The sequence below is a fragment of the Bos taurus genome, chromosome 20 (genome assembly GCF_002263795.3).
Source record: "Bos taurus isolate L1 Dominette 01449 registration number 42190680 breed Hereford chromosome 20, ARS-UCD2.0, whole genome shotgun sequence".
NCBI lineage: Eukaryota > Metazoa > Chordata > Mammalia > Artiodactyla > Bovidae > Bos > Bos taurus.
The window spans coordinates 9,156,864-9,183,958 of NC_037347.1; the positions used below are offsets into that span (position 1 = coordinate 9,156,864).

General features: G+C 47.4%; 1 protein-coding gene across 3 annotated transcripts in view; it reads left to right on the forward strand.

Annotated features, from left to right (window-relative positions):
* The window catches only part of ZNF366 (zinc finger protein 366), a 64,659-nt gene extending 43,698 nt beyond the window's left edge, over window positions 1-20,961 (forward strand). For 2 of the 3 annotated variants that reach the window (XM_005221415.5, XM_005221416.5), the window contains exons 3-5: window positions 2,497-2,688; window positions 13,420-13,594; window positions 16,483-20,961. In XM_005221415.5, the coding sequence (XP_005221472.1) occupies window positions 2,497-2,688; window positions 13,420-13,594; window positions 16,483-17,006 (891 nt within the window). In that variant the 3' untranslated portion in view covers window positions 17,007-20,961. The remainder of the gene's footprint in view (window positions 1-2,496; window positions 2,689-13,419; window positions 13,595-16,482) is intronic. The other variant, NM_001192285.1, reaches the window with a different exon arrangement.
* The last annotated feature ends 6,134 nt before the right edge of the window (window positions 20,962-27,095 follow it).

Here is a 27,095-nt window from a genome sequence, read left to right on the forward strand (position 1 = left end):
AATGAGGAGCCCAGCCATCAAGCCCTTTCCCATCTAGACTTCTAGAGTCTCAGGTGGGCCGGAAAAGAAATAATGCGGTTTGGAGAGGAGGGTGAGGAAAGATGAACGACACATCACAGCGGGTCCTTGTGCTGTTACTTAGCCTTCCAGATTTCCTAAGATTTCATGTTTGGAAACTTCATCCAGGGCACTAGCATGAGTGTGTCATCAGTCCCAACGACCCAAGACCAGCTTTGCACCTGGGATACACTAGTCAGAGCCTTCTAGAAAATTCTGGAAAGTTCTCTTGGTCTTTTTCTGCTGAATCTGTGGCTACCTCTTGGTTTAGTTTCTCCTTTCAGCTGCTTCATTTACAGGTGACTCTGCGGGGAGCAGAGTCTTGGCCTGGGTCCAGCAGGATCCGTGCTTCCCCCCTTGAGCTTCTGCCAGGTGGTTGCAGTGCTTTCTGATTTGTATTATAGGAGGCATGAATGCATTCTTCCCTTCCCCTGTCTCAGATATTCAAGGAGAAATATAGGCCCACATGTCTGCCTTCAGCCTAGTTTGCAGCCAAAGCCCTAGAGTCTCTCAGGATGAACTAAAGCAAGTCCCTGGTGTGTCCCTGAAATCTTACCCAGCTAAGCTAACTTAGGTCAACTTTGAGCTTCCAAGAGGGGAAGTTTGCCCCACTGACCTCTACTCTATCACCTTGACTTCAAGTGGTTTTATTGGCAGAAGAGACTTCTAGCGAGCCAGAGTTGCTAAAACAATCTTTCATTCTGAAAGGTCAGTGGAGGACTTTGCCCAGCCAAAATAACATTTCTGCTCTGGCTTTGTGGGTTTCATCTGATCGGTTAAGACCAAACAAGACAAAATGTGTAGCTGCCTTGGCTCTGCACAAACAGCTGCCCTGCAAAAGGCTCCTTAGAAACCCCCAGAGAGGAGGTGCCTGCCTAGTGCAGGAGCCATCATCAAAAAGCCTGAACTGAGAGGCAGCGGCCAGAGGGACTGTGTGCTGATTTCAGGGATTCCTATATGTGTGGAAAAGGAATCAGATACATTGTAGAATGTATGAAACTTCTGTAAGATTGTTCCTATACTTGAATATATGATCTAGTTATCATCTCGATCACAACCAAGTATAGGAATAATCTTGAGAATAAAGATACTGAAGTAAATTTTAAAACTCATTAAGAAAATAGTTTTTGTTAATAATTTTAAACTCACTGTTTGAGTATGCAACACATTTTAAAAATTCATCTTCTTAGGAGGACATTAAAATTTAGATCTCTCCATTAGCATAAATCCTTTCTCGTCTGCAGTCACCTAGAGTAGACAGTATTCCAGTTAGGAAGAGCCCAGCACTCCATTTGAGCGCTTCATCTAGAAAGGCTGAGGGACCCAACTAAGATTATGCTGTCAGTAAATGGCTAGGCAGGGACCCTAACTCCCACCCTTTAGTGCCAGGGGCTCACCAAAATTGAGGAGTGGTACTTTCTTGTACCATGTCCCAAATTAAAGAAATGGAAATATAGGCAGAGAGAACCTTGAAACAACTCCCCGCCCTAGTCCCTGTGAATGAATACCAGGCCATATGGGTTTTATAAGGTACAGTTGTTAGCTAAAGACTTGTCTAAACCTGTAATAACCCTAGTTTTATTACCATGGATCACTACGTTTTCCTCCCCAAAAGTCATTCTGGGTCAAAATTTCTTGCAGCAGCCGTTTCAGGGAAGCACTGGTCGGCCAGGATTAGGTAATATTCTACTCACGCCGTGAGTGAGTCCCTAGCCATGCTTCAGTTGAGGGCGTTGACGCTAAAGTATTCAAACACTTCTCCACAAACAGCAGGGAAACTAGAAAATCTTCTTTCCTGTTTTCTAATCGAGAAAGCTATCCTCTGCCAGATTTCTCTGTCGGCAGAAGCTGGCTTGGAGGAGCTTCATAGTCAAATCACACCCAGGCCACCATGGCCTGCAGGAACCCAGGGTACCATCTCAAGAGGTCATTATCAAGCTGTGATTTTTTTGAAGTGTGGATCTGTTTGTTTTTGAATTTTCATGTCCTTTAATGAGAACTCAAGAGAACGTTGGTTTTCATACGGGAAATGATATTATAAGTTTAGGAGGTTTTGTTTTTTCATTATCGTGAAAGCTGAATTAGAGACTCATTTTACATAACATTCTGCAGTGCTCTTACCCAAATCCTATTAATCCACGAGAGCTGTTACTGCAGAATTAACCCCAAGCAAGCATCAGGAACAACAGAAGCAATAGCTGTCTTTTCCTCTAACCGTCTGGCTAGTTCATGGTTTTCAGAAGAAAATAAAAGATTATGTAATCAACACTTTTTAAGAAAATAGTTATTTGACAAGGCTACAGCCATACTATTTGGAACTCAACATCTGTCACTAAATTCTTGGTGGATTTATGTGTCAGAGAGAAAAGCAAAGACTGCTGTCCTGATGGCAGTCTGTACCTGCTCACCATGGTTCTTTTGAATCTTGCCTCCTTCCAGGGCGTGAAGGAGCACAAATGTGGGATCTGCGGGCGGGAGTTCACGCTGCTGGCCAACATGAAGAGACACGTGCTGATCCACACCAACATCCGTGCCTACCAGTGTCACCTCTGCTACAAGAGCTTTGTGCAGAAACAGACCCTCAAGGCACACATGATTGTCCACTCGGACGTGAAGCCCTTCAAATGCAAGGTGAGCAGGGGGCCTGGGGGAATGCGGAGAGGAAGGGCTCAGCGCGTGTGCGTGGTCAGTGGTGGTCGACTCTTTGCAACCCTGTGCCCTGTAGCCCGTCAGGCTCCTCTGTCCATGGAATTTTTCAGGCAAGAATACTGGAGCAGGTTGCCATTTCCTACTCCAGGGTATCTTCCTGATCCAGGGATCACACCCACATCTTCTGAGTCTCCTGCAATGGCAGGCAGATTCTGTACCCCTGAGCTACCTGGAAATCCCGGGAGAGCTCAGAGGGCTCTGCAAATGCGGGGGGAAAAGTCTCCAGGGAACCTTGTCCTCAGTCTCCTCAGAAGGGCCTCTGAGGCTCAGCGTATGTCTGCGGCCAGACCCAGGCCATCTGCTGTGTCTCCACCACATCTGTGCTCAGCTGTGCCCCAGGAGTTGCCCTGCTTGTCTCCCTGTGGAATCGGTCAGTGTGCAGGGCCTGGAAGCAGCCAGACCCGGGAGAGCTGAGGGTGGAAAATCCGTTTGGAGATTGAGGTTTTTACAGGATGAAGGTGATGTGGAGGGCTCCTGTTCTAGAAGGCAGCAACCAGGTGCAGCCCTCTTCCCCTGACAAGCCAGAGACAACACAGAGAAGTCAGAGAAGCTTCCAGCCCTGTCTGCTTCCCTTCCCCTATACCACCCCCGCTCCCGCCCTCCTGACACTTGGACTGAGCAGTGTAATTTGAGGGTAGGTCTCCTGGAGGGGATGAAAGAGGTTTAAAGGTTAACCCCTCCTGTGACCTCAGAAATGCTTGCTTGGGCAGAGGAACAACTGAATGCTTCTTGTTTATTCCTGAGTACCGTGGAGCATCTTTGTTACCGTCCCTGTGTCGCATTACCTTGGTGGGGTTTTTATTTTGTGTGCTGAGATAAAGTGTGAGCTGGAGACTTGTCAAGCCTAAGGCACCGGTGGGCACTGCTCAGAAGTGCTCGGGGTGTCCAGGCTGCCCCGTCTTCCCATGTTGTTCCCACTCCTCAGGAGGAGAAATCTCGCTTAGGGTTGGATAGTTTGACTCAAGGAAGGTACTGACAAGTGACCCCACAGCCATGAAGGGAGGGCTGAGAGGGGAGCAGAGGGAAATCACGGAGTTCAGATATCATTAGAGCCTTTCTGTTTGAAGTGGCTGTTCCTTCTGTGCTGTGTGTCTGACAGAGTCCCAGTGACTTTCTCTGTCGATCCCTGTTTCTGGAGTAGGGTTCCCTGCTTCCAGGGGCTGTTGCTGCCTTCATCCCTCCGCAGTATGTACCCCCACTTGAAGGAACCCCCTGTGAAGCTGACTTCTTTCCTGTGCTGGCCCCTCCTGGACGGGGTGAGAGGGGTCAGGAGCCAGAGCTTCCCTAGACCTGGTGGGCATTCTCCGGAGGTAGGGGAGGGAGGGGTCTCCCTCCAGCCCTTTTCCTGCCACCCACTTGTGTTTCCCCTGCTCTCCTTCAAGTTCCCAGTGGTTTGAAAGTCAGTTTATGTCCATCTGGAGTGATCTGAGCTGAAAGGGGAGGAAGCTGTATGCAGAACGATGTACATAATTTGCAGGGCCTGGTGCAAAGTGAAGATGGGGGCCCCTACTTCAGATGTTATTCACAATTTCAAGATGATGAAAGCAGAGCATTACACCAGACCCAGGACCCTTCTGAATTCAGGGCCCCATGTGATCGCATGGGGCTCACACTCATGAAGCCGGGCCCAGCTGCACGAGCCTGTGGATGCCACAGACCAGCTCTTGTCTCCCTTTAGACATGCCTTGGGTTCCTTCCCACCTCACTGAGTCTCTTGAACCCTTCACTTTTTTTTTTTAGATTAAAAATTTTTTTTTCTGGTCATGCCATGCAGCATGTGGGATCTTAGTTCCCTGATCAGGGATAGAACCCCTCGTCCCTGCATTGGAAGTGTGGAGTCTTAACCACTGGACCACCAGGGAACTCCCAAACCCTTCACTTTTCACAGAGCTGTTCCCACCCTCCTGGGGTTTACTGTCTGCTACAGTAGAGGTGCCATCAGGGGCTCATTGCCCCTCTTCGTTCCTTGTACCTCTCTTCATTTCTTGTGCTGAGTTTACTCTTGAGCTTCAAGGAGGAACTGTATTTTTATCTGCTGGTGGCGGAGCACACGAAGTTGTTAAAATATGCAGGTGCCATTGCATGGTTTGCAGTCCCCTAAAAATCCATGTTCATGCAGCCCAACCCCCTCCCACTTCACCAGTTCAGGGCCAGCTGTAGCGGTTAAACCAGCAAATGTCTCTGAAATGGAGGGATATGATAAAGCAGAGCCAACTCAGGAAAAGGGCTTGCAGGCTGTGTGTGATTTGGGGGCACAGAGGCACTTCTGTTTCTGTACCTCAAGGGCCTCAGAGGGGCACAGAGGATCTGGGACCAAGGGTCCCTGAGAATTCAGACGGTTCTCCCTGGTACCAGGGCACAGAAGACCGGACTCGATGGGGCCAGGGATGCAGTGAGCCAGGCCTCACTCACCCTGACGGTAGAGCGCCACACGTGCTTCAAGGGTATCAGCTGGTCAGCTGAGAAGCCCAGTCGGACCGCTCCTTGACGGTGGATAAGGCTCCAGATATCTGCTCCAGATATCTACGTGATAAAATCCCATAAGAGAGGGGCTTGAAGCGTGAAGTGCCAGCTCCTATATGAGGCAATGGAACTTCTCAGTGGGAGGTGGGCTTGGCCATCTGCAAAGGTCACTTCTTTCTGGTGAGCGGGTCCTCCAAGGAGACCACAGGGGGTTGGAGGCTGCCTGGAAGGGAGTGTCAGTCATTTAAACAGAAAGGCCTGGATGTCAGAGTGTATGTTTGTCCAACTTAGGTGGCCCTTCTCCGTTCTTAGACAGTTCTGACACAAGATCGGGTGTGAGTCGCCTCATCTGGAGCGCGCACCTCCCGACAAGGGCGGACGCGCTGCCAGGCTCTCCCTCGCTTTGTCTGCGCCTCCCTGCCAAGTGCCGCCTGCTTGGTGTCTGCATACCTTCACTCTCTTTCATCTCAAAGGAATTTCAGAGCATGTCTGAGCACGTCTGAACGTACAGATTATGTAATGAGGGCATGTCTGTGTGTCTGTAGACTGGTTCCAGACACCACAATGGGATGGGCCACCTCCAGATGGTGTCCTGTGACTTTGCTTCTTATTCATGTCATGCTGGACTCTTGGAAATCTGGTCCTGGGTGGGGTTTCTTCGGGTCTGGGAGTTGGGAGAGGAACAGAAGGCCATTTGCTCATTGCCATGCAAGTCACACCCCTCTGAGAGGAGCGGCTGGCTGGCTGCATGGTGATGCTAGAGCACAGGCCTGGACAACTAAACCTGACCTTTATCATCAGGAAGGGTATTTCCCTTTATGTGATTAACATGGCTGGAAGAAAAGAGGCAGAGCTTGCTCCAGCCATACTCCAAGAGTTTACTCTTATCTGTTGTTGTTCAGTCGCTCGGTCATGTCTGACTCTTTGTGACCCCATAGACTGTAGCCCACCAGGCTCCTCTGTCCGTGGGGTTTCCCAGGCGAGAATACTGGAGTGGGTCGCCATGCTCTCCTCCAGGGGATCTTCCCAACCCAGGGATTGAACCCACATCTCCTGCTTTGGAAGGTGGATTCTTTGCCACTGAGCCACCTGGGGAAGCCCTGACTCCATCTCCTTTACCCCAAAACTTGCAAAAAAAAGGTGTGGGGAAGAGTCTTTAAGTAACAGATTCTAATTTCCTGGGATTCTTACCACTAAAAATCCTTCCTAACATCAATCCCTCCTACTGCGGTCACATGAACTGATTCTCCCTGGCCCTGGCTCAGTGGAAACAGCTGTCCACAGCAAGCAGAAACATTTGTTTAGTGCGGGATTAAGCATTAACAATAGGATGGAAAATTGGAGGAGAGGAAAGGTTTCCATTTAGTTTCTTTTTTTTTTTTTCCTTATGAAAAGTTACTGCCCTTCTGGGTTCTTTTGCTGTTGGCTCAACTTCTGGACTCCTTGCTTCTTGGAGCCAGCTGGAGCTTCTCCAGAGACCTGTGCCTGTAGACTTAAGCCATGTTTCAGAAATATGCTTCCCAGATTCTGCGTAAGCACGAAGGACTTGATTTGGATGCTATCCTTGTAGCGGCCACGCTCCATAATAGCAAAGAACCAGCTGCCGTCTTTGGGAAACCTGTCCAGGAAAAGCAGTCATCCAGAATTTCCGGGACAAATTCTCCTTTGAGATGGGTGAAGCTGGGAGCTGCCTATGTTATGAATCACCAGGTCATCTGCAGCCTGCCCGAAGCAGAGGGCTGAAGGCCGAGGGAAGAACAGATAGAAAAGGATGAGTTCTCCCTGAAAAGGGTCCCCACTGCCTCTGCCAACTTGGCTCCATCTCCCCCTCAAGCTCTCAGATGCTCCAACCCAGTAGGGACTTGTAGGCACCCAGTGCTTGGGATCAGGGTTCTCAGGCTGGCATTGAGGGGGTTAAGGCAGTGACCAGATAGCAGCCTTTTGGCAGCAAAGCCCTCCTCAGCAGAAGGAAGGATATAGCTGTATGAACTGCCTGCTTAACAATGCCTCGCATGTCCCCAGGGGCCCGCCTGCAAATAGATTTCATCTTGCTTTCTCTTGTACTTTTCAAAGCTTCCTGTTTTCTCACGGTCCTTTTGGACAGTTTACAGTCTCTCTCTCCCTCCCTCCCTCTCTCTCCCTTTGAGGAAAGGAACACCCTTCTTATTAAAAGAGAGAGAGAGAGAAGGATGTAAGGGAAGGGCAGCTTAACGGAGGCCATTCTCCGGGGCTGCAAGCTGCTGCTCTTTGACCTTTCCTCTCAGAGCAGGGAAACAGGCTTCCTGGAGCATCGCAGTCTCAGTTGTGTGCCTCTGCGTGTCTGGTGGGCCTCTGGCGGCCGGCCCAGTGGCTGCCCACTGCCATGGCCCTGCCTCTGTGCACAGCGGCTTCCCTGTGACTCCGCTGTCAGCACTGTCACTGGGACTCGCGGGAAGTTGCCTGGACCGAGGAGGGACTGGGCGCCAGGAGGCGGAGTTAGGAGCTTCTATGCCGAGAAGGGGACAGGGCACCTGCTCGCTGTTTAAAGGGCTGATGGAGGGTCAGGGAGCCAGGTGATAGGCTCCCCAGAGCCTGCAATCTAGGGTGAACCTTCTCTCCCCATTCACATTTCCCAGGGCTGCGTGAGCCACACCTGCTTCCATTTCTATGATGCCTCAGGTAACCTGGCAGCTGTTTACTCAAAGGATTCTTCACTTGTTCCTTCCTTAGTGGGCCTTCCACGTAATTTGGTTTTAAAAGACAGCACCCTTATCCTCAAAGAACTTAACCATTTCTGGAAGGCGAAATGTACGTGATAGTGGCAGTAATGAGCTAATATTTATCGAGCGCTTACAATTTGCTAAGCCCTTTACCTGGACCAAGAGCTCGCATGGGATACTGTGATTACCATGGACATTTTACAGAAGAGAAAATGGAGCAAATTCTGTATCGCTCTGGGGTTTCACTATTGTCTCTCTGCTCTGCTGTCTATTACACTTTGAGATCCACTTCCCTTTTTTAAAGTAGGTTTAAAGGTGGGTATAGGTGGAAAAGCTGATATTTAATGTCACAGGCACACTAATACTGCTCATTAGAGCAACTGAGAGTTAAGGAGGGCTGGACTGGTTGAGACGACCACCTGCAAGATGAAATCTGACTCCTCATCACTCCAGCAGCTTCCTGTATCAACACCTATCCTGGTTTTAATTTCCGCAGACCTCGGTAGGAGGCGATTCAGCAAGTCTTGACTTGGGCAGGCTCTGCACCTCACGTCTTGTGACTTAAGGGGGCTGTGTATATGACTGCTTTCCAGGAGAAGCTAGAGTTGGGATGCTCCCCCACAACCCTTCTCCCTGTCCACCTAGCTCCTCTCCTCCACTACAGTGATTCTGCTTAGAGCTCACACCAAACCCCACCTGAAGGCACCATCTTTAATTGACGCAATCCTCTTTTTCTGGCCTCTCTTCACCAATTGGTACTGAAAGGCCTCTCCAACTTTCACAGACACAGAAAATCTCCATATATTTGTGTGTTGTCATGTGAGGATGATCCTCTAAGAAGGATGACAAGGCCAGGTGTTCTGGATAAGAACCCAAGGGCTCCGTGGAAGGGCCAGAGGCTGAGAGGAAGAAGCTAAGGGTACCTACCACTGAGATGTGAATGGTATTCAGGTACTTCAAGTCCTGAGTTAATTGCTTCTATCTTTCTGCCACTGAGGATTTTGGTTTGCAAACTAGTGTGAATAGCTTTAGTGGTAACAAGAGAGAGAGTTAGTGATGGCTGCTTTGTGGAACTTTTGCATGAGGAAGTCATATTTTCCCTGACTTGGTTGTTTATTTCCTAACCATACACTTAGACATTCATTAAATGTTATTATATATGTAGCCTTGTGCTGAATTACTGGGGTTGGCCACACAGAGAAGGAAGGTGGCTACATTTCTGAATACCAGAAATGGTATTTTATTTGAGGACAAATAAAATATTATTTGTCCTCAAAATATTATTTATTTTATTTGAGGACACTTTTAGTGTCCTCAAAATTTTCAGAGCTAACACATTATTTCTTATCCCTGGGAAAGCTCTCCATTGGCTACCAGTAAGCTATCATAAACCATAAAAAAATGGTATATAAAACCATGGTATATTAAAAATATAAAAATTTTATAAACCATGGTGTATAAAAATTAAGTTTTATCAACAACAACAAAATTTGTCTCCTTTACCAATCACACGTAAAATATATAGCTGATGAGTCATGTTCCACAGTGGATCTTCTTCCCTGAGGCTATAAACCTTGACTTCAGGAGACAATCAGTTCAGTTCAGTCGCTCAGTCATGTCTTTGCAACCCTATGAACCGCAGCATGCCTGGCCTCTCTGTCCATCACCAACTTCTGGAGTTTACCCAAACTCATGTCCACTGAGTCGGTGATGCCATCCAACCGTCTTATCCTCTGTTGTCCCCTTCTCCTCCTGCCTTCAGTCTTTCCCAGCATCAGGGTCTTTTCAAATGAATCAGCTGTTCACAAAGTATTGGAGTTTCAGCTTCAACATCAGTCCTTCCAGTGAACACCCAGGACTGATCTCCTTTAGGATGGACTGGTTGGATCTCCTTGCAATCCAAGGGACTCTCAAGAGTCTTCTCCAACACCACAGTTCAAAAGCATCAATTCTTCAGGACTCAGCTTTCTTCATAGTGCAACTCTCACATCCATACATGACTGCTGGAAAAACCATAGCCTTGACTAGATGGACCTTTGTTGGCAAAGTAATGTCTCTGCTTTTTAATATTCTGTCTATGTTGGTCATAACTTTGTTTCCAAGGAGTAAGTGTCTTTTAATTTCATGGCTGCAATCACCATCTGCAGTGATTTTGGAGCCCCCACAAAATAAAGTCTGACACTGTTTCCACTGTTTCCCCATCTGTTTCCCATGAAGTGATGGGACCAGATGCCATGATCTTAGTTTTCTGAATGTTGAGCTTTAAGCCAACTTTTTCACTCTCCTCTTTCACTTTCATCAAGAGGCTTTTTAGTTCCTCTTCACTTTCTGCCATAAGGGTGGTATTATCTGCATATCTGAGGTTATTGATGTTTCTCCCAGCAATCTTGATTCCAGCTTGTGCTTCCTCCAGCCCAGCGTTTCTCATGATGTACTCTGCATATAAGTTAAATAGGCAGGGTGACAATATGCAGCCTGGATGGACTCCTTTTCCTATTTGGAACCAGTCTGTTGTTCCATGTCCAGTTCTAACTGTTGCTTCCTGACCTGCATACAGGTTTCTCAAGAGGCAGGTCAGGTGGTCTGGTGTTCCCATCTCCTTCAGAATTTTCCACAGTTTATTGTGATCCACACAGTCAAAGGCTTTGGCATGGTCAATAAAGCAGAAATAGATGTTTTTCTGGAACTCTCTTGCTTTTTCAATGATTGGAGACAATATCATTTATTAAAATGATAAAACATCCTTTTGTCCCCATGTACCACTAAAATGACCCAGAAAGTTCAGAACTGAATGAATTGATCTAGAAAAGCATGAGTATAGAAAATACGCCCTCAGCTATGATGATCATAAAAGGTTGCTTGTCCAAAACTGAGGAAGAATCTGGCAGTAGCCCTCATGCTGTGTGCACGCCTGTGTGTGTTGGGTGGAGGTGGGCTATCATATGAGGGGCAGAGGGGCTGTGGCCACAGGCAGGTGAATTGCTCTAACCCCAGAGTCACAGCAGTTGCAGTAGCAATAAGCTGTGGGTCATTATCACAATAGTAATAGTTCCCTTGTCTGTAGTGTTAAGGATGATGAAATGTCTGAAAATAATAAAGAGACTATTCTTGTGCCACAACAAAAACAAAAGGCACTCCACATATTCTTCAAGATTAGGTTCAAATTTTGTCTCCTTTATAAAACCTTTTCAGACCAATCCAGCTTCTAATACCTCAGCAACCAGAGATGATAACTAAAGTGGAATATCAGCCTCCATGAAGCCATTGAAGGAAGAAGGCACCCATTTATTCCTTCAGTTCTCTCTCTCTGTCCTGCCTGTAATACCACCAGACCCATCCAGGCTTGGACAAGTGCAGTAGCTTAATTGATCTTCCAGACCCTAGCCCCTCTCTCCCTGCATCTCTTGTGCTTATCTCCCCATGGCTCTTGCTCTTTTCAGACCTGCTTAATGTGCCTCACCCCTTCACTCACTCAGCAGAGGCTTAATAAGGACCTATCATGTGTCAGCCTGATGCTAGGCAGGGATTATAACAAAAAGGCAGGCAGAGCCTTTAGAGATGCCTCTGTCTAATGAAGGGCTGTTCAGCTCAGCAACTTCAACAGCAGCATTGTTCCAAATAGTCAGGAACTATCCCGTGAACCAAATGAGAGACATCTTTTCTAAGATGACCCATGACTGGAAATACCTAATCTAGAATCTCTAGATACATTTTTCTTCTTAGCCAGGGCAGAGAACTGAAACTAAGCTTATAAAGAAAACTCCATCAGAACTTTCACATGTGAGCAAAATTGAGCCACAGGCTGATAGATCTTTATGAACTGTCTCTGTTGAGGATAAAAAGAAAGCAAGTGTCCATAATTTTTCTTAAGTTAGACCCACTCTCTCAGCATCTCCCCTCTTGGGCCACCTTTTCCAGATGAATGTGGTGAGGATGCTCTGAACACTGGGTGTGGGGCACCAGCATGCTGCATTCATTCTTGCTAGTAAGGAAGTGGAAGGGGGAAAAGCGCTTAAAACCCCCAAATGTGAATCATTTAAAAATATAGAACCAGCCATTCATTGCCCATGCATAGATTATCTGTGAAAAATCTGCAGTCCCAGGATGGCTTCCTCTTACTGCCCAGTGTTCTGTTAGTCTAAGTGCCTGAGGTCACAGATGTTGGCCAGCTCAGCTCTCACTGCCATGGCCACCTGAAGACAATATGGTCTGCATTAATAAAAGTTCCACCCAGAGCTCCTCACTGGCGCCGACACCATGTCTCAGTGAGAAAGGAAAACTGGCGTCTGCTTCAGTGGACACCGCATTCCACGCCCTCTCTGCAGGCCCCGCTCACTCTGTTACTCTACCCTCTGGTGTGGGCCTCGGAGGCTGGGAAGGGAGGAGGGAGAGAGCGTTCCTCCCGTGAACCTGGAGTCCCAGCACAGACAGAGTCCTTCTCGGCATTCCTCACAGCACAGCCGAGCAAGGGCTGGAGCTTCCAAACCCCACTCTGGGGAAGCCTGGGGACAAGAAAAGCAAGGAGAGCACGCACAACAGCTGCTCCTGTCTCCCACCCTCAGCATCTGCACGTCCTGCCTTCAAACAGGCAGTTCTGCTGTTCCCATGGGACCTAGGGAACCGCTGGTGTGGTCCATCATGTATTTGCAATTTGATGGAAATAGGAATGAGAAGAAAAGAAGTGACTAAAACAGGTTGGCTTTTGGATACCTAGGATGATATTTTCAGTACTTCAAATGTCTACCCAGAGAACAGACACAGTCCTCCCTTTATACACTGTTCCTTTTAACTCCCCATAGTCAGCAAATTAAAAAAATTAGAGGAGCATTGTTGATACAGTCTAATGGAAGAGTTATGTTGGGGGAAACTGTGTGATACATGCTGACTGATGATATGGTCTCTGGTGTCCAAGGACCTGAGTTCATCATCCCAGTTCTAGCACCCATAAGCTGTGTGTGCCCTGGCCAGCCTTTCATCTTAACCCCTCAGTTTGTCCATCTGTAAAATGGGGATGAGAACGGCACCTATCTCATAGGACTCATGTGAGTTAAGTGAAATAGTCCGTGGCAGACTTGGGATAGGGCTTTCCATATTGTAAATACTCCATAAATACTAACCAAGTCATCATATCCTTATCATTATAGTGAAGGATACTTTCAGCAATTGCTTTTCAGAGAAGATTTTCTCCTTTTCGAAAGGTTGTGTTCAAAAGAAGCTTCAATAGCTTTGCAGTTTTTACCTTGAGTTTAAAAATTCCTGTACAACAGGAATAAAATCTCATGAATCCATCCCTCCCTGCTCCACGTCTGAGCCTGGGCTCAAGGCAGCCACTCCCTGACTTCCTTGGGGACACTTTATTTGGAAGCAGTTTAAAAATGCCAAGATTCAAACAAAGTAACAGCTCGTCCATCCTCACTCAGGCCTGAGTGTGGTTGTCTGGGCAAGGGTCCCACCCGCGAGTAAACTGTTCTCCTGGTCACTGTCTCGACAGCTTTGTGGGAAGGAATTCAACCGGATGCACAACCTCATGGGCCACATGCACCTGCACTCCGACAGCAAGCCCTTCAAGTGCCTCTACTGCCCCAGCAAGTTCACCCTGAAGGGGAACCTGACTCGCCACATGAAAGTGAAGCACGGGGTCATGGAGCGCGGCCTCCACTCTCAAGGTAATCGCCCTTCCAGGAGCCCTGCGGTGGCCGGGCCCAGCAAGTGACGGAATGGGAGCTGAGCTTGTCTTTAGGGAGCTCTACTCCGGGGGTTATTCCTACATTTAAAAAAGGGAGCATCGTCTTCAAGACCACAGCAGAGTAGCAGGAGCAGGTTGGCAACATAACTATAGCAAACACAGTGAATATCTGGAGGTTGTAAGTGAAAGTGATGTTGGTTAGAGCATCATAATGGTGCCAGTCGGCACCATTCTTCATTCTGTGTTCCAGGCCCTGCAGCGAGTGCTCTGTCTCTGTGAATATTTATAGTAACTCCAGGCTGGAGGAACTTCTATTATCCCCATATTACAGATGGGGAAGCTGAGGCTTTGAAATATTAACCTGACTCAACTGAAAAGTGGCTGACTGAGAATTTGAACGCAGACCTTTCTGACTCTAAAGCCACACTGTATCCTCTTGATCGCACTGCTGTTACGGGGCAGGCCTGCAAGCTCTGTTACGGGGCAGGCCTGCAAGCTCTGCTGGCAGCTGAAGTGTGTCTGGTCTAGGTGTAGGTCTGGCAGGATAGCAGGCTAGGTCTCATCTGCCTGCTCACAATCAGAAACTCACAAGGACAGTTTTCCTGCTTGGAAGGGCCGGTTGGCCACAGGCCAAGCAGGGGCTTCTATCTCCCCCACCGAGTCCTAACTGAACTGATGGAAAGTTCTGCCTCCTGTTATCTTCTCAGTCCCTTTCTTTGCAGGAAAGAGTTAATTTCCAGAAGTACTGAACTCAGTAGGTTGTCCTTCAGTAAACGGGCAGTAAATGCTCTCTGTCCAGTGTGGTGTGCTCCATGCCCTGGCAGACGCAAGGGGAACTGAATCGCCTTGGTTTGCCCTCTGGGAGGTCTGTGTGCGGGGAGAGAAGACACACATATATGTAACTTGCAGTAGCTCGTTAACTGGGCTGATGATCCAAGCACAGGGCAATGCTCTTAGATGTTATTGCTTGTCCCCAGTATTTCACAAAGTAGACTGTGTTGTTCTCATTTTATGTAAGAGGAGACCATGGTCAAGAGGTGTTATAGAAACTGCTCAAGGTCAAACAGCAAGTTGAATGCAGAATTGAGATTCTAACTCAGGACTTTCTGGCTCAAGCCAGTGCTCACTGCACTGGGTAAAAACACGGGTGGTTTGTTCATATTTGCTGCTTCTCCCCCCTCTACAAAAGATGTGGTCAGCTAGGCACCCGTATTCATAAGTAGAATGCATGCATGCATACCCAGCAGGAAGCAAAACGATTGTAGCTTTCAGATTTCTGAAACGCCCTCTGAGTTTATGATGACTCCTGGGTGACAGAAAATTGATCATCCTAAAACAAGGCGTGGAGTTTGTATAAAAGCCCTGAAAAAATGCTTGTTAAAAACAAAAGCATTTTTTCCCCTTGAGGATGTTCTTTTCCTGAATTATTCTTTGCATCCAGCTATTCTGGATTTTTCCAGAATTAGGTGAAGTTTGCTCAGCCACCACGGCTGGAGACATAGAAGGCAATGAGGAGACAGTGCTCCATCTGACAGTCTGACTCGGTCACCAGAACTTACTCCATGTGGATGCTCACGTCCTAACAGGCACCTAAAGACTGTCATTCTTCTGGAAAAATCAAGAGCATCACTGTATTATCAGAGAGTTGCTTTGAAAGTTTGTAACAGACTTCCGACAATGTTAATGCTTTCATCTACAAAAGGCTTTGGCATTTCTTCACTCTAGTTTTTGAAATAGCTCAAGAATCATGACCCAGATTAAAAAGATCCTCCCTGTGTCCCTGACAAGAATAAAGCTACAGATAGCTTCATCGCCTGACAACACCGTAAAGTAGGCAGCCCTGGACATCGGCTTCCTCGGTGTGTCCCCAGCTGCTTCTCCCTGGGCACCAGGGTCTGGCCACCCCCTGGCCCTCCCTGCCCTCCTCCTCCTCAGTCATCCCCACCTGTCCTCCAGGCCTGACCACTGGCCCCCCACGGACGGGGCGGGTCGCGCCTCCCACTTGTCTGTTGCCTCCTGAAAAGCCCATCCCTGAAAGTGAGGCCCGCCCACCTCCCCGTGTCCAGCAGCGAGGACACTTGTGGTTGGGCAGGGGGCTTCGAACGTCTCACCGGACCTTCCTCTGCCCTGCCAGCTCTGTCCGTGCTTGGGGAGCCCTGGACCCAAATGCAATATCTGGTTTTTTCCCACAATGAAAATATCTTTGTTATTTTTTTCTTATGGTAAAATATGTGTTCACTGTTAAAAGTAAAAAGAAATATATTCGAAGTGAAAAGAAAAATGTAAAAATCACCTCATAGTTACCCATTTTTGAGATTTTGACATATATCCTTCCAGATATTTTTTGATAGATAAACTAGAGGCTACACTATAAGTATATACATTTTTACTTAAAGTATATAGAGAATACCTTTTATGAGCACTAAGAGGTATCGACATATTATACACATAGAAGTACCTTCTATACACATAATACCTTGACTGTTCTTTATGGTCTGAGCCACCAGGGAAGCCCCATGGAGGTACTACTATTTATGTAAGCAAACCTCTGTCCTTAGATGGATACGTTGTTTTCACCCATCCTTATACAGTTTGTGCATCTGCCAGACTATTTTCATAGTTTAAGTTTTCAGTTGTGTGATTGGCTAAGTCAAAGGTGTGCTTATTTTTAAAGTTTTTCGTGCATGTTGCCACAATCCCCTGAAAGGAGTCACACGGATATAGATTCCAGCTGTGACAAGGCCCATCTCTCTACAGCCTTCTGGGGATTTATCTAGTTTTAAAATGCAAAATCAAGCTATGCTAACCAGCCCTGGGTTCCACCCAGCGACCCCTTCGGCGGCCTGAATGTGCCTTTGCTCCTGGCAGGTTTTGGAAGGGGGAGAATTGCGCTGGCGCCGACGGCGGGGGCCCTGCGGAGCCTGGAGCAGGAGGAGCCCTTCGACCTGTCCCAGAAGCGCCGGGCCAAGGGGCCAGCCTTCCAGTCGGACGGGGAGAGCGCCCGGGGCAGCTCCTGCCACGAGGAGGAGGACGAGGACAACTGCTACGAGGTGGAGCCGGACAGCCCGGGCCTCGGGCCCCGCGGCCCGCCGCTCTGCGCGCCGCGGGACCTGTCTGCCAAGCCGGAGCCGGGCCCCGGGGAGGAGGCGCCCGCCGAGGAGGCCTCGCCTCCGGGGGCCCGCCCGCTGAAGAGCCGCGACAGCCTGGGGCCTGAGGGCGGCCCCGAGCGAGAGTTCGCCCGCAGAGACGAGCGGCCTGGCCTCCGGGTCCTGCCGAGCACCCGGAGGGGCCCAGCCTTTTCTGATTACTTGTACTTCAAGCACAGAGATGAGAGTTTAAAAGAATTACTGGAGAGGAAAATGGAAAAACAAGCAGTGCTTTTGGGGATCTAAGTGGACGGTTTAAGAATTACACTTGGAAAATGAGAGCTAGGCAGTGCAGATACAGCTTTCTGCATGAGCTCTCATTTGCTGGAGAGGAGAAGGGCACGAATCTTGACAAAGGGCGCAAACTAAATGAGTAGAGAAGGAAATGCTTCTCAGATCTTGCATTTGGGCCCTTGATTTTTAACACACATGGAGGGCCTTCTTCAATGTTGTTTCATGAATCTCCAGTACAATTAACTGTACATACTCTTCTAGACATCTAATTGTAAGCTGATGCTGAGGTGCTTTTAGAAATTCTATTTTCCATTGACTAACATGGTAAATTTCTTTCTAGTTGCAAAAATATGGTGCTTGACATGTTACTTTATTAATGACTCTTTAGTTGAATTTATGAAAGTTATATTTTTCCAGATAGATGAAAATTGTAGTAGTGGTATATATTTTTAAAATCTCTTTATTCAATAATCAAAAAAATATCAGAAATGACAGAGGAGGGTGAGTTTTTAAAGAGGATGTTCTTGAGTAGTTGCTGCAGATATAAGATAAAATTTCAAGAGAATGTGATTAATTTTGATTAAGGAAAAACCAGCAGTGCTTAGATTCCTGCCTGGGTCTGCCTTGTTCAGCTCCCGCTGCCTTCATCAGATATCGCATTGGAGCATATTTTCTGATGGCCCAGCAGTGCTCAGTGTCTGCAGGCTAACCCTGAGTCCTGAGCAGGGCTCCCTCCTGGGGACCTTGCTCCAAGGCCTCATCCTGTGAAGCAGCTGCAGGAAGAGTTGGCAGCCTGTGAGCAGTGGATTTGTCAGTGCTGGAGCTGCGGGGCTGGGGGTGGGGGTGGGTGGGGGGAGGAATTCTCCCTGAAATTAAGCTCTAACTTGTTTAGAGTATTGGAATAACCATTGCTAGGAAAGCAGTTGCGGGGCTGTGTTCTCAGTGCTGCCTGCACATTAGAATCATCTCAGTAGTAGTAGTGTTAGCTGCTCGGTTGTGTCCAACTCTTTGCGACCTCACAGACTATAGCCTGCCAGGCTCCTCTGTCCCTGGGATTCTCCAGGCAAGAATATTGGAGTGGGTTGCCATTTTCTTCTCCAGAGGATTTTCCCAATGCAGGAATCAAACCCGGGTCTCCTGCGTTGCAGGTGTATTCTTTACCATCTGAGCTATAGGGAAGTCCCAGAATCATCTCAGGGAGCCTTAAAAAAAAAATACTAATGCTGGGGCCTGGGCCCTGAGGCCCTGATTTAATTGGTCTAGAGGGGAGCTCTGGAATTGGTTATTTTCCAAATTGCCCCAGATGACTCTTATGTGTAGTGAGAGTTGAGAAAGATCGACTAGGATAAAATAGTGGCTCCCACGACCCCCTCACAAGGATTCCATAAATATTTCTGCTTCTGGCTTTACTCATTAAGATAGAAAGCAGGAGACCTTGAGATCATTCTGCTGACTTAGGCCTTCTTACCTGTTCTGTCAGAGCCTCACGAGAGGAGGCACACACACACACACCCCCCCCCCACACACACTGTATAAACACACAGTTTTTTTTAATAGGAGATGATGCCTGTGATATTTATGATCACTTAATATGTTTAAAAATACATAGTCAGCCTACAGTGACTGTTTCTTCCTAGATTCGTGAATCATGATTCCAGTGAGTGGTGGTGGCTGTGAAGTGTGATTTGAGCCTAGCAGGTGGGCTTTCCTTAGGCACTGGATTCTGACAGATAAAGCAGTGCTGACCAGATGTCACATATATGTGACTGCCCGTAAGCAGTGACCCTCTGGTACTGTGTCTGAGTTTATGTAAAAACTGCTTCTTGGTAGTTTCAACTCTTATTTGTAGAGCTAGGTACTGTTTATTATTTGCTTCTTCTCCTCCCAAAATTCCCAGTACATTTCATTAGACAGTCTGACCCGTCTCTGACTGTGGGATGCCGTTTTTCTTTTTCTCTTGGTCAGGTGCTTCCCCATCAGCCTCATCCAGTCCTCGTCAGTCACGCACGCACTTTGTCAGCCCCTGATGCGACTCCTCCTGCCACTTTGGTTAGGCTCCTTCCTCCAGCGTTGCCACCACAGCTTGCCAAAGCCGCTTGAGTTCCCTGCAGCCATCCTTGCTTGTCTCAGGGTCAGGGCACTTGCAAAGGGGATGGTAAAGGGAGGATCGTGGGTTTCTGCAGTTACCAGAACAACTCTGAGTCAAGAACCTACCCAGAGGATAGGACCCAAAGGATCCAAACCTATCCTTCTGAGGGGCCATTTGCTTTCCATTCATCATTTTTAATATAGCTCGTCAGTGCCTCCAATGACGTCACTCGGAGACTGGCAGAGTGGTCTCTGAAGCCTCCAGCTCTCATGGGCCTGTTACATATTCATTCTTTCAGCAGCCAGGTGTTGAGCACCTGCCATAAAGGCTGCAGATTTCAGTTTGTTCTGGGTGTGCCAAACTGGAATAGGAACTAGGAGATCTTGAATAGCAAGTTTATAGACTTTTCCACCCAAAAAGAGTCAGGTGGGAGTGTTTGAGGAACAAGTTAATGTTGAGATGGAAAGAGCATGGTCCAGAATGGTGGTTTCTACATTGTGTGTTGAGAAGCAAGAGGTCCTCTTAGGCCTTCTAGAGCTGCTAGAGGAGGAGAAATTCTCAGCCTTCATCCCCACTTCACTCAGAGCAGCTCCAATTCCATCTGTTTTATTTGTTAGACTTCCAAGTAAAATTTCATTTGGAGGAAGAAAAAAGGGTCTAGGAAAAGTAATAAAAAAAATTGTTATGGAATGTATTCTAAAGCCTGTTTTTCATTCTTGACTCTATGAGAGACTTAGATATAATTAGCTATAACCTGCTGATTAATATGCCCTGACCTTCTGAGAACCAAGTCTAAAACCTTGGTTTTGTGTGTGACCAACATCCTGATTTGCCTGGGACAACCTAGGTTTATACCTCTTGTTCCCACTTAGTCACTAAGAGTGTCATCTTAACTCTCAAAAATGTTCCAGTTTGGGTGATGAATTATATGGGCACCCTATGCGTAAGTACAGAGTACAGAGCTAAGGGAAGGGATGGCCAACCTTGCCTAGAGCTGTTAATAATGAGCCAGAACGCAAGCCTGAAAGAGAAGCCATAAGGCCTTTCTCAGAGAACTAAGGGATGAAACCATCCAAGGTCATCAGCACTTCCCCGGCCAGGACAGCATGACATTTATCACGTTATGACACTTTGAGAATAGGTCACTACCAGATGCTTTCCAGGCTTTTGACCGCTGTCTTTGAACCGACCAACTGACCCATCCACGTGGCATATTTTCTGTTAATCTTTTTATTCCAGCCTATGATTACCCCCTTTTGTTGCCTTTCAACTCATTCTCTCTTTTTAAAAATTTATCTTCTCACTGGCCATGAGACTGAGGCTGACCTTCCATGATCTCACAAGGGTATCTGGTATATTTGTATATGAGAAGTTGCGTGAGACAGCCAATGTGCACACTGTATTTATTAAGCCCTGAAGGCATTTAATAAAATATTAACATCGTGTTTTGAATTATGATCTTTGTCTGCTTTGCTGGAACAAAATGTAACAGAGCTAACATTTAAAATCCTTCACATATTTGGACAATATTACACCAAATGTTGATTTTGTACAGAATTCTGGCTTGCTATTTAAAACTAAAACTTGAAGTATGTAACAGCCCAAGTTGTGAATATTGCTTTCTGCCTCAGTGAAAAAGCAGTTTACCTGAAAATAGCATGTAACCTATATTTTGTTAATTTAAACAAATAAAGACATGTTGGAAAAAAACTGAGCTAATCATTTGCGAAACCTGAAATTTTACAAGGAAGCTTCCTTTCTCAGTGTCTCACCCCTGCCCTGAGACCTCCCGGCAGAGCGGTTCCCACCAGGGTGCGTCTCGGCCCCAGGGAGACGTGGGTGATGGATTCTCGCACCAAGCTTCCAAAAACAGATGAATGAACCTCAGCCCATCAGCAGGCAGGTGACGTATTCCGCACCCTCTTCTCTCCTGTCCAGAAGAACTAGTTCTGGAAGGGTGTCATGGGAAAGTGGGAGGCTGGAGGCAGCACTGTGTTGTCCTGTGTCAGGTGCTTTGTGCAGTGTGCGCTGCAGTGGGCAAGAGCACAGACTCTGGTGCCAGGTTCCCGGGCTCAGCGCCCAGCGCTCCCACTTCTAGTCTTTGGGTCCTGAGGCCAGTTTGTGAACTTCTGTCTGTGCCTTAGTCTCCTCATCTGTAAAATGGAACCAGGAACAGCGCCGTTCTCACCAGGTCATTTTGTGGGTTAAACGAGGTAGTACATGAAGACACTCGTGTGCATGGCTCGCAGCATATGCCTCGTAAGACTTAGCTGTTACTATTCACATCAGTGAAGCGGCCAGGAAATGGGACACTCAGCTCCCCCTCTTCAGCAGAGCACCCAGAGCTATGTCAGCATGGGAAGTTGTCCATCTCCGAGGAAGCTTCCCTTTTAAACGTTACTTGCTGTTATGTGCCAAGCGATGTGCCAGGTGCTTTGCACGCTCAACCTCATTTGAACCTCACACAACCCTGATAGGCAGAGGTGGTTGTCTCCACTTTACTGATGAGGAAATGGAGGTTCAGGAGAGGGAAACAACTTGCTTGAAACAGCTTCATCAGCAAGTTCTTCCTTTGCCCGCCAAGCGGATGGCCTGTGGCAGGCTCTCTGGAAGCACATGCTAAGACAGATTTGGGTGCGAGGTGTTTATTAGGGACGAGCACCAGTTAAAAGAAGCACGAGGAAAGGGCACTGAGTAAGAGAGAAGCAGGACTGTGCTGCTCTCATCCGACATGGCGGGCAGCTGGGGGCAAGGTCCACTCATTCGAGTGGTACCACGCTGGGCAGAGACATTCAGGCCTTGGGGCCCCCCACCCCCACCCCTTGCCCTGTCAACAGAAGCTGCACTCCCAGGAGGAGCCTGACCTCAGGAAGGTGTGACTCTGCACAGGGGCAGACTCTCAGACAGTCAGGGAGCTGGTGGCTAGAGGTGAATGCTGCCCCACTCCCCACAGCTCAGCACGAGGCCCTCTCTGAAGAGAGACTGGGTGACTGCGTCTGCCACAGCCTACCGCTTGCATCACTCCAATCCACTTCCTCCTGTGCAATCACAGAACACCGCCTCTAGGATTCCAGTGGGCCTCTCTGCCTGAGGAAAAACTAAGAAAAGGGAGATTTGTGGAATAAACTTCAGCCCCGCTGCAGCAGTCAGTCTCAGAGACACACTGATGCTCATTTCCTCCTTTCTCCATTACCTGTCTAGATCCATCTCACTGTCAGATACCACCTCTGCCCGGGTCAGGGGCTTTCCATGTAGCGTGGCCCAGACACTCGTCTCCAAAGGGCCTGACCTTGGTCAAGGTGTTGCTGCAGACTGAGTGCTTTGGTCTCCCTTCTAATTTATATATTGAAACCTTAACCCTAGTGTGATGCTATTTGGAGGTAGGACCCTTGGGAGATAATTGGGTTTAGATAAAGGCATGAGGATAGAACTTCATGATGAGACTAGTGCTAAGACCAGAGTCTTCTCTCTCTCTGCACTGCAAGGATGCAGCAAGGAAGCGACTGTCTGCAAACCAGGAGAAGGGTCCTCACCAGACACAGGAGCTGTGGGCACATGATCTTGGACTTCCCAACCTCCAGAACTGTGAGAAATCAATGTTTGCTGTGTCTGTCAGTCAGTCTGTGATATTTTGTTACAGCAACCCAAATGGACTAAGATAGATGCTCTTCTCAGAATGGGGTTACTGGGTTTGTTTATTTAGAGTCATTGGTGGGGAAGGAAACACCAAGAGAACCCCAGGTGGGTTCCACGCATATTCCTCCCTGACCCCTTACGTGACAACAGCTCTTCTCTCTCCTGATGATCAGGTCTTTTCCCTCTGCCAAGATGGTGACTCCTATGCTTGTCTGCAGGTCCCTGGAGACACGGAATAAAAAGTACCCAGGTGACAGACATGCTGCTGCTGCTAAGTCGCTTCAGTTGTGTCCAACTCTGTGCGACCCCATAGATGGCAGCCCAGCAGGCTCCCCCGTCCCTGGGATTCTCCAGGCAAGAACACTGGAGTGGGTTGCCATTTCCTTCTCCAATGCATGAAAGTGAAAAGTGAAAGTGAAGTCGCTCAGTCGTGTCTGACTCTCAGCGACCCCGGGATTTTCCAGACAAGAGTACTGGAGTGGGGTGCCCTTGTCTTCTCATGGCTTATCATTAAATGGTCCTCTTGCTATGCCACAAGTGGAAGTGTACCCTCTTTGAGTAGGAGCACTTCTAACCTTCCAGAGCCCAGAGTCACAGCAATAAGAAATACTGAGTCCCCCACCATGTCACTACAAGTGAAACCAAGTAGGGCCACTCCTGCTTCCAGCCTTGGTCCCTGCACTCTTCCTGCTGAGAGTATAGGACCATATAAAAGTCTTTGATTCAGTGCATATGCTGGAGGACGACACTCCCTCCTCGTGGAGTATTTCCTCCAAGAAGAGCTCCAGGCAGCTGGCCCCTTCTGGGTGGTGTGTGTGTGATACGACCTGTAGATCCTGTGGTCACGGGCCCATCCCTCACCTCATTTGCTGTAATGTGAATGCTGTGGTCTGATGTTACACTAAGATTCTGTGTCCATAAAACAAACACTCCATAACCATACCACTTGCATAAGCGTGCTGGCTGAGGTCCTACCAGCCGGAAGGGCAGACCTACATATGAAGTATGTGTCTATTCCTGTGAAAAAGTCCTTTCAAATCAAAAGGGACTCAATATAAATAAATAATAAATAATAATAAAAGGTCAGCTTCTCACCAAGTGACTAGTTGTGCTTCTTGAGTAATGCTGCCTGCCATATTGGAGCCTCGGCACCATTCTTTGTGGCTGGCATGTTGGATATTCAGCAATAGGTTAGCCTTGGTAAATGGAGTTCACGCTGTTGCACTCATGTGTAGCTTCCATCTGTGCCACTGTGGCCACTTCATATGTGCTTTGTTATACCACTGGACTAGCTGTTGACAGAGGGTTGAAGTCAACTCGCAAGTCAGTTGTCTGCCTGACTTTATCTCTGCCTGACTTTAATATTCTTTCATGGTGAATGCTATCTGATGGGCGTTAGCATGTGATACAAAGACTCTCATACTCTGTGTTCACTCCCATATATCTGTCCACTCTACTCTAAAAGACAATAATAGTGATTATCTACTTCAATTAGAGTGGTCAGAGAGTGACATCTAATTTGAGAACTGAAGGGTAGAAGGGGCCAGCCATGGAAAAGACAGGGGAAGAGCATTTCAGGCAGAGCAGGCAGCATGTGCAAAGGTCTTTGACTGAAGGGAACACGGCCAGGGAAAGGACGGCATGGAGGGCACAGCAGGAGAGGGAGCGTGCTGCAAGGTGAGGCTGGCGTGGAGAGCCTCTGAGCATGGGGATGAAATAATGAGATCTGCGTTTTCTAAAGCTCATTCTGACTATTGTGTGGAGAGTGGGTTGGAAGAAAGCCAGGATGATGCTGGGAGACCATTAAGGGGCAGTTTCAATAGTCTGTGCAAGATAATACTATCCTGGATTAAAAAGATAGCAAAGAGGAAGTTAGGAACGGATGGTTCTAAGTCTGTCTGGAGGCTCCCCAGGTGGTGCTAGGGTAAAGACACTGCCTGCCAGGGTAGGAGACGTGAGAGACTTGGGTTCGATCCCTGAGTCAGGAAGATCCCCTGGAGGAAGATATGGCAATCCACTGCAGTATTCTCGCCTGGAGAAGCCCCACGGACAGAGGAGCCTAGCGGGCTACAGTCCATGGGTTGCAAAGAGTCGGACATGACTGAGTGACTAACACACACATGTATCTGTTTGGAGGTCCAATTGGCTTGTTCTACCGAAAGCAGATTTTAATTTTAATAGATAAACATACATTTTTCCAAGTAAAAAATAAAATGCCACTTGATATAAAGTTCATCTCCTCACATAATGATGGAAAGGGTGAATTAGATTTTCATAGCTATCATAAAACCCACGCTCTTTACTTGATTAGCAAGAGAACCTACTTGCCAAATAGTATATGTACAAGTAAGTCCATCTGGTTTCTCTCAGTTTTATTCTGGGTTATGATCAGTGAAGAAGGAAATAGTCAAGACTGAGTGAAGCTTCTCAGACACGGACCCTGGGAAGAAACGGTACCAGTGGAGACAAAGGGGCACAGAGTTAGAACCCAGCAAACCGAGGGCACGAGGGGGAGCCCTAGGACCCCAAGGGGAGGCTCAAGGAGTTCTTATCTCCACAGGCCCTGGGGCCATCTCTGATCCAGCCAGTAAAATAGTACATGTTCCTAATAATGGACTTGCACGGTCAAAGAACAGTTCATCATCTCTACCATATTTATTAACTAAATGCACTCCAAACACATTTTCATTTTAAACTATTCAATTCTCAAAGGCTGACAGTCCAGTTGTCTGGAAAATTTTATCCAGTGCACACATTACTTTGCAACAGTACAGAATAAATAAGATGTTGTCACATTTTAAGTCCCAAAGTGAATTGGTCCATGGCACCACAGAAAGCACCTTAAGAAGAAATAAGAAACAAAAACATGTAGTAGGAGACTGCCCCTACCCTTAAGGAACACACAGTGCTTACAGGCCTATGGAGCCTGGCAGGAACACAGCTCAGGGCCTTTCAAATCTCCTTACTCCAAACCTGCAAAGCTTTAAAGCTAAAAACTGTCCTCCCTGTAAAAACCCAGGTGGGAAGACAGCCTGGTTCCCTGAAGCACCAGGGTACTTCATTTTCTGCAGAGCAGACCTGAGCCAAGAGTAACTTCCAGTCCCATTATGAATTTGCTCTGCAAGCGGAGGAAGACGAGCTCATTTGAGAGCTGGGGAGTGACCCTTATAGGGTCCCCAGGGACCCAGTATCAGTGGCGCTCACTGCTTCCTCTTCCCTGGATGCAACAATATATTAAGAGAGAAAAAAAGGAGGTTGGCTCTTTTCATGATTTTCCTTTTTCATTTTTGTTGAAAATGGAACTGTGTTCTCTTGATCCTTCAAACAAATGGAGGGGAAGTGGAAGCCCAAGGGTTTCTCTTAGGTTCCCCGGAGAGGGTGTCTATGTTTGTAGTGCGATGTGGGAAACGTCCTTGTGTATCTGCTGCATTGTCACGTCGTACCAGAGTGATTTGCAGTAGGAAGTGTGGGATGAATACAATTTCTGTGCAAGAGAAAGTGATGGAGCCACGCTCTTTGAATCAAAGATCTCAATTTGCCCTTCATCTCCAAGACGTGCTTCCCCTGACCTCCGCCTCCCATCTTTATTAGATGATGAAAGAAACACAAGAACACTCTCTGAACTTGACCCAAACAGTAAGTCCAGCCAGAAGTCCTTGTTATTCAGAATGCACTTGGGCAGGGAGGGGAAAAAGAGGACATGCCAGAGATCACAGAGGCCACGTGAAGGAGGCATGTGAAAGTTGCTGGCATCGCACCTGAAGAATCATTTCAAATTGATGTTTGAAGTATGCACTGCAAGTCTCTTCCCTGGGAAGATCTTAACAAACAAATGGCCTTTGGAAGAAAAATGGAGAGATACATTAAGAGACATCCAAAGATGTTACAAGGATATTTCATTCATTTTCACAATTCATCACTTTGAGCATGCTGCCAAACAATTTTGTTTCTTCTTCTAGAAAGTAGTTGTAATGAAGCTGGTCTCCAGCCTGTGTCAGATGAGGGAATAAATGAGGTAAAACTTATCAATAATTCTGGACTTGCAGACACAATGGCTGTGCATTTGCATTGTTGAAGGGCAGTTTTCCCTTCCAACCTGTAGCAAGCCCAGTGAGGAAAACAGTGTCACTAAGAGTGGCAGATTATCCAAGTCAGAGTAACATTTAAGATCCTCAGCTGTGGTTTTGCAAAACTGGATATACTGAAGCTTGAGTCAACTACCTCTTCTCACTCCTTAAAAACCACCTGAAAATAAAAGAAATATGAAATCCCCAGCAATAACCACATCTTTACAGGAAGAAAAAGCAAAACAAGATTATTTGGAGCCTTAATTGACAATGTCATCCTCCCAGGGACATGCGATAAACCTTCACCAA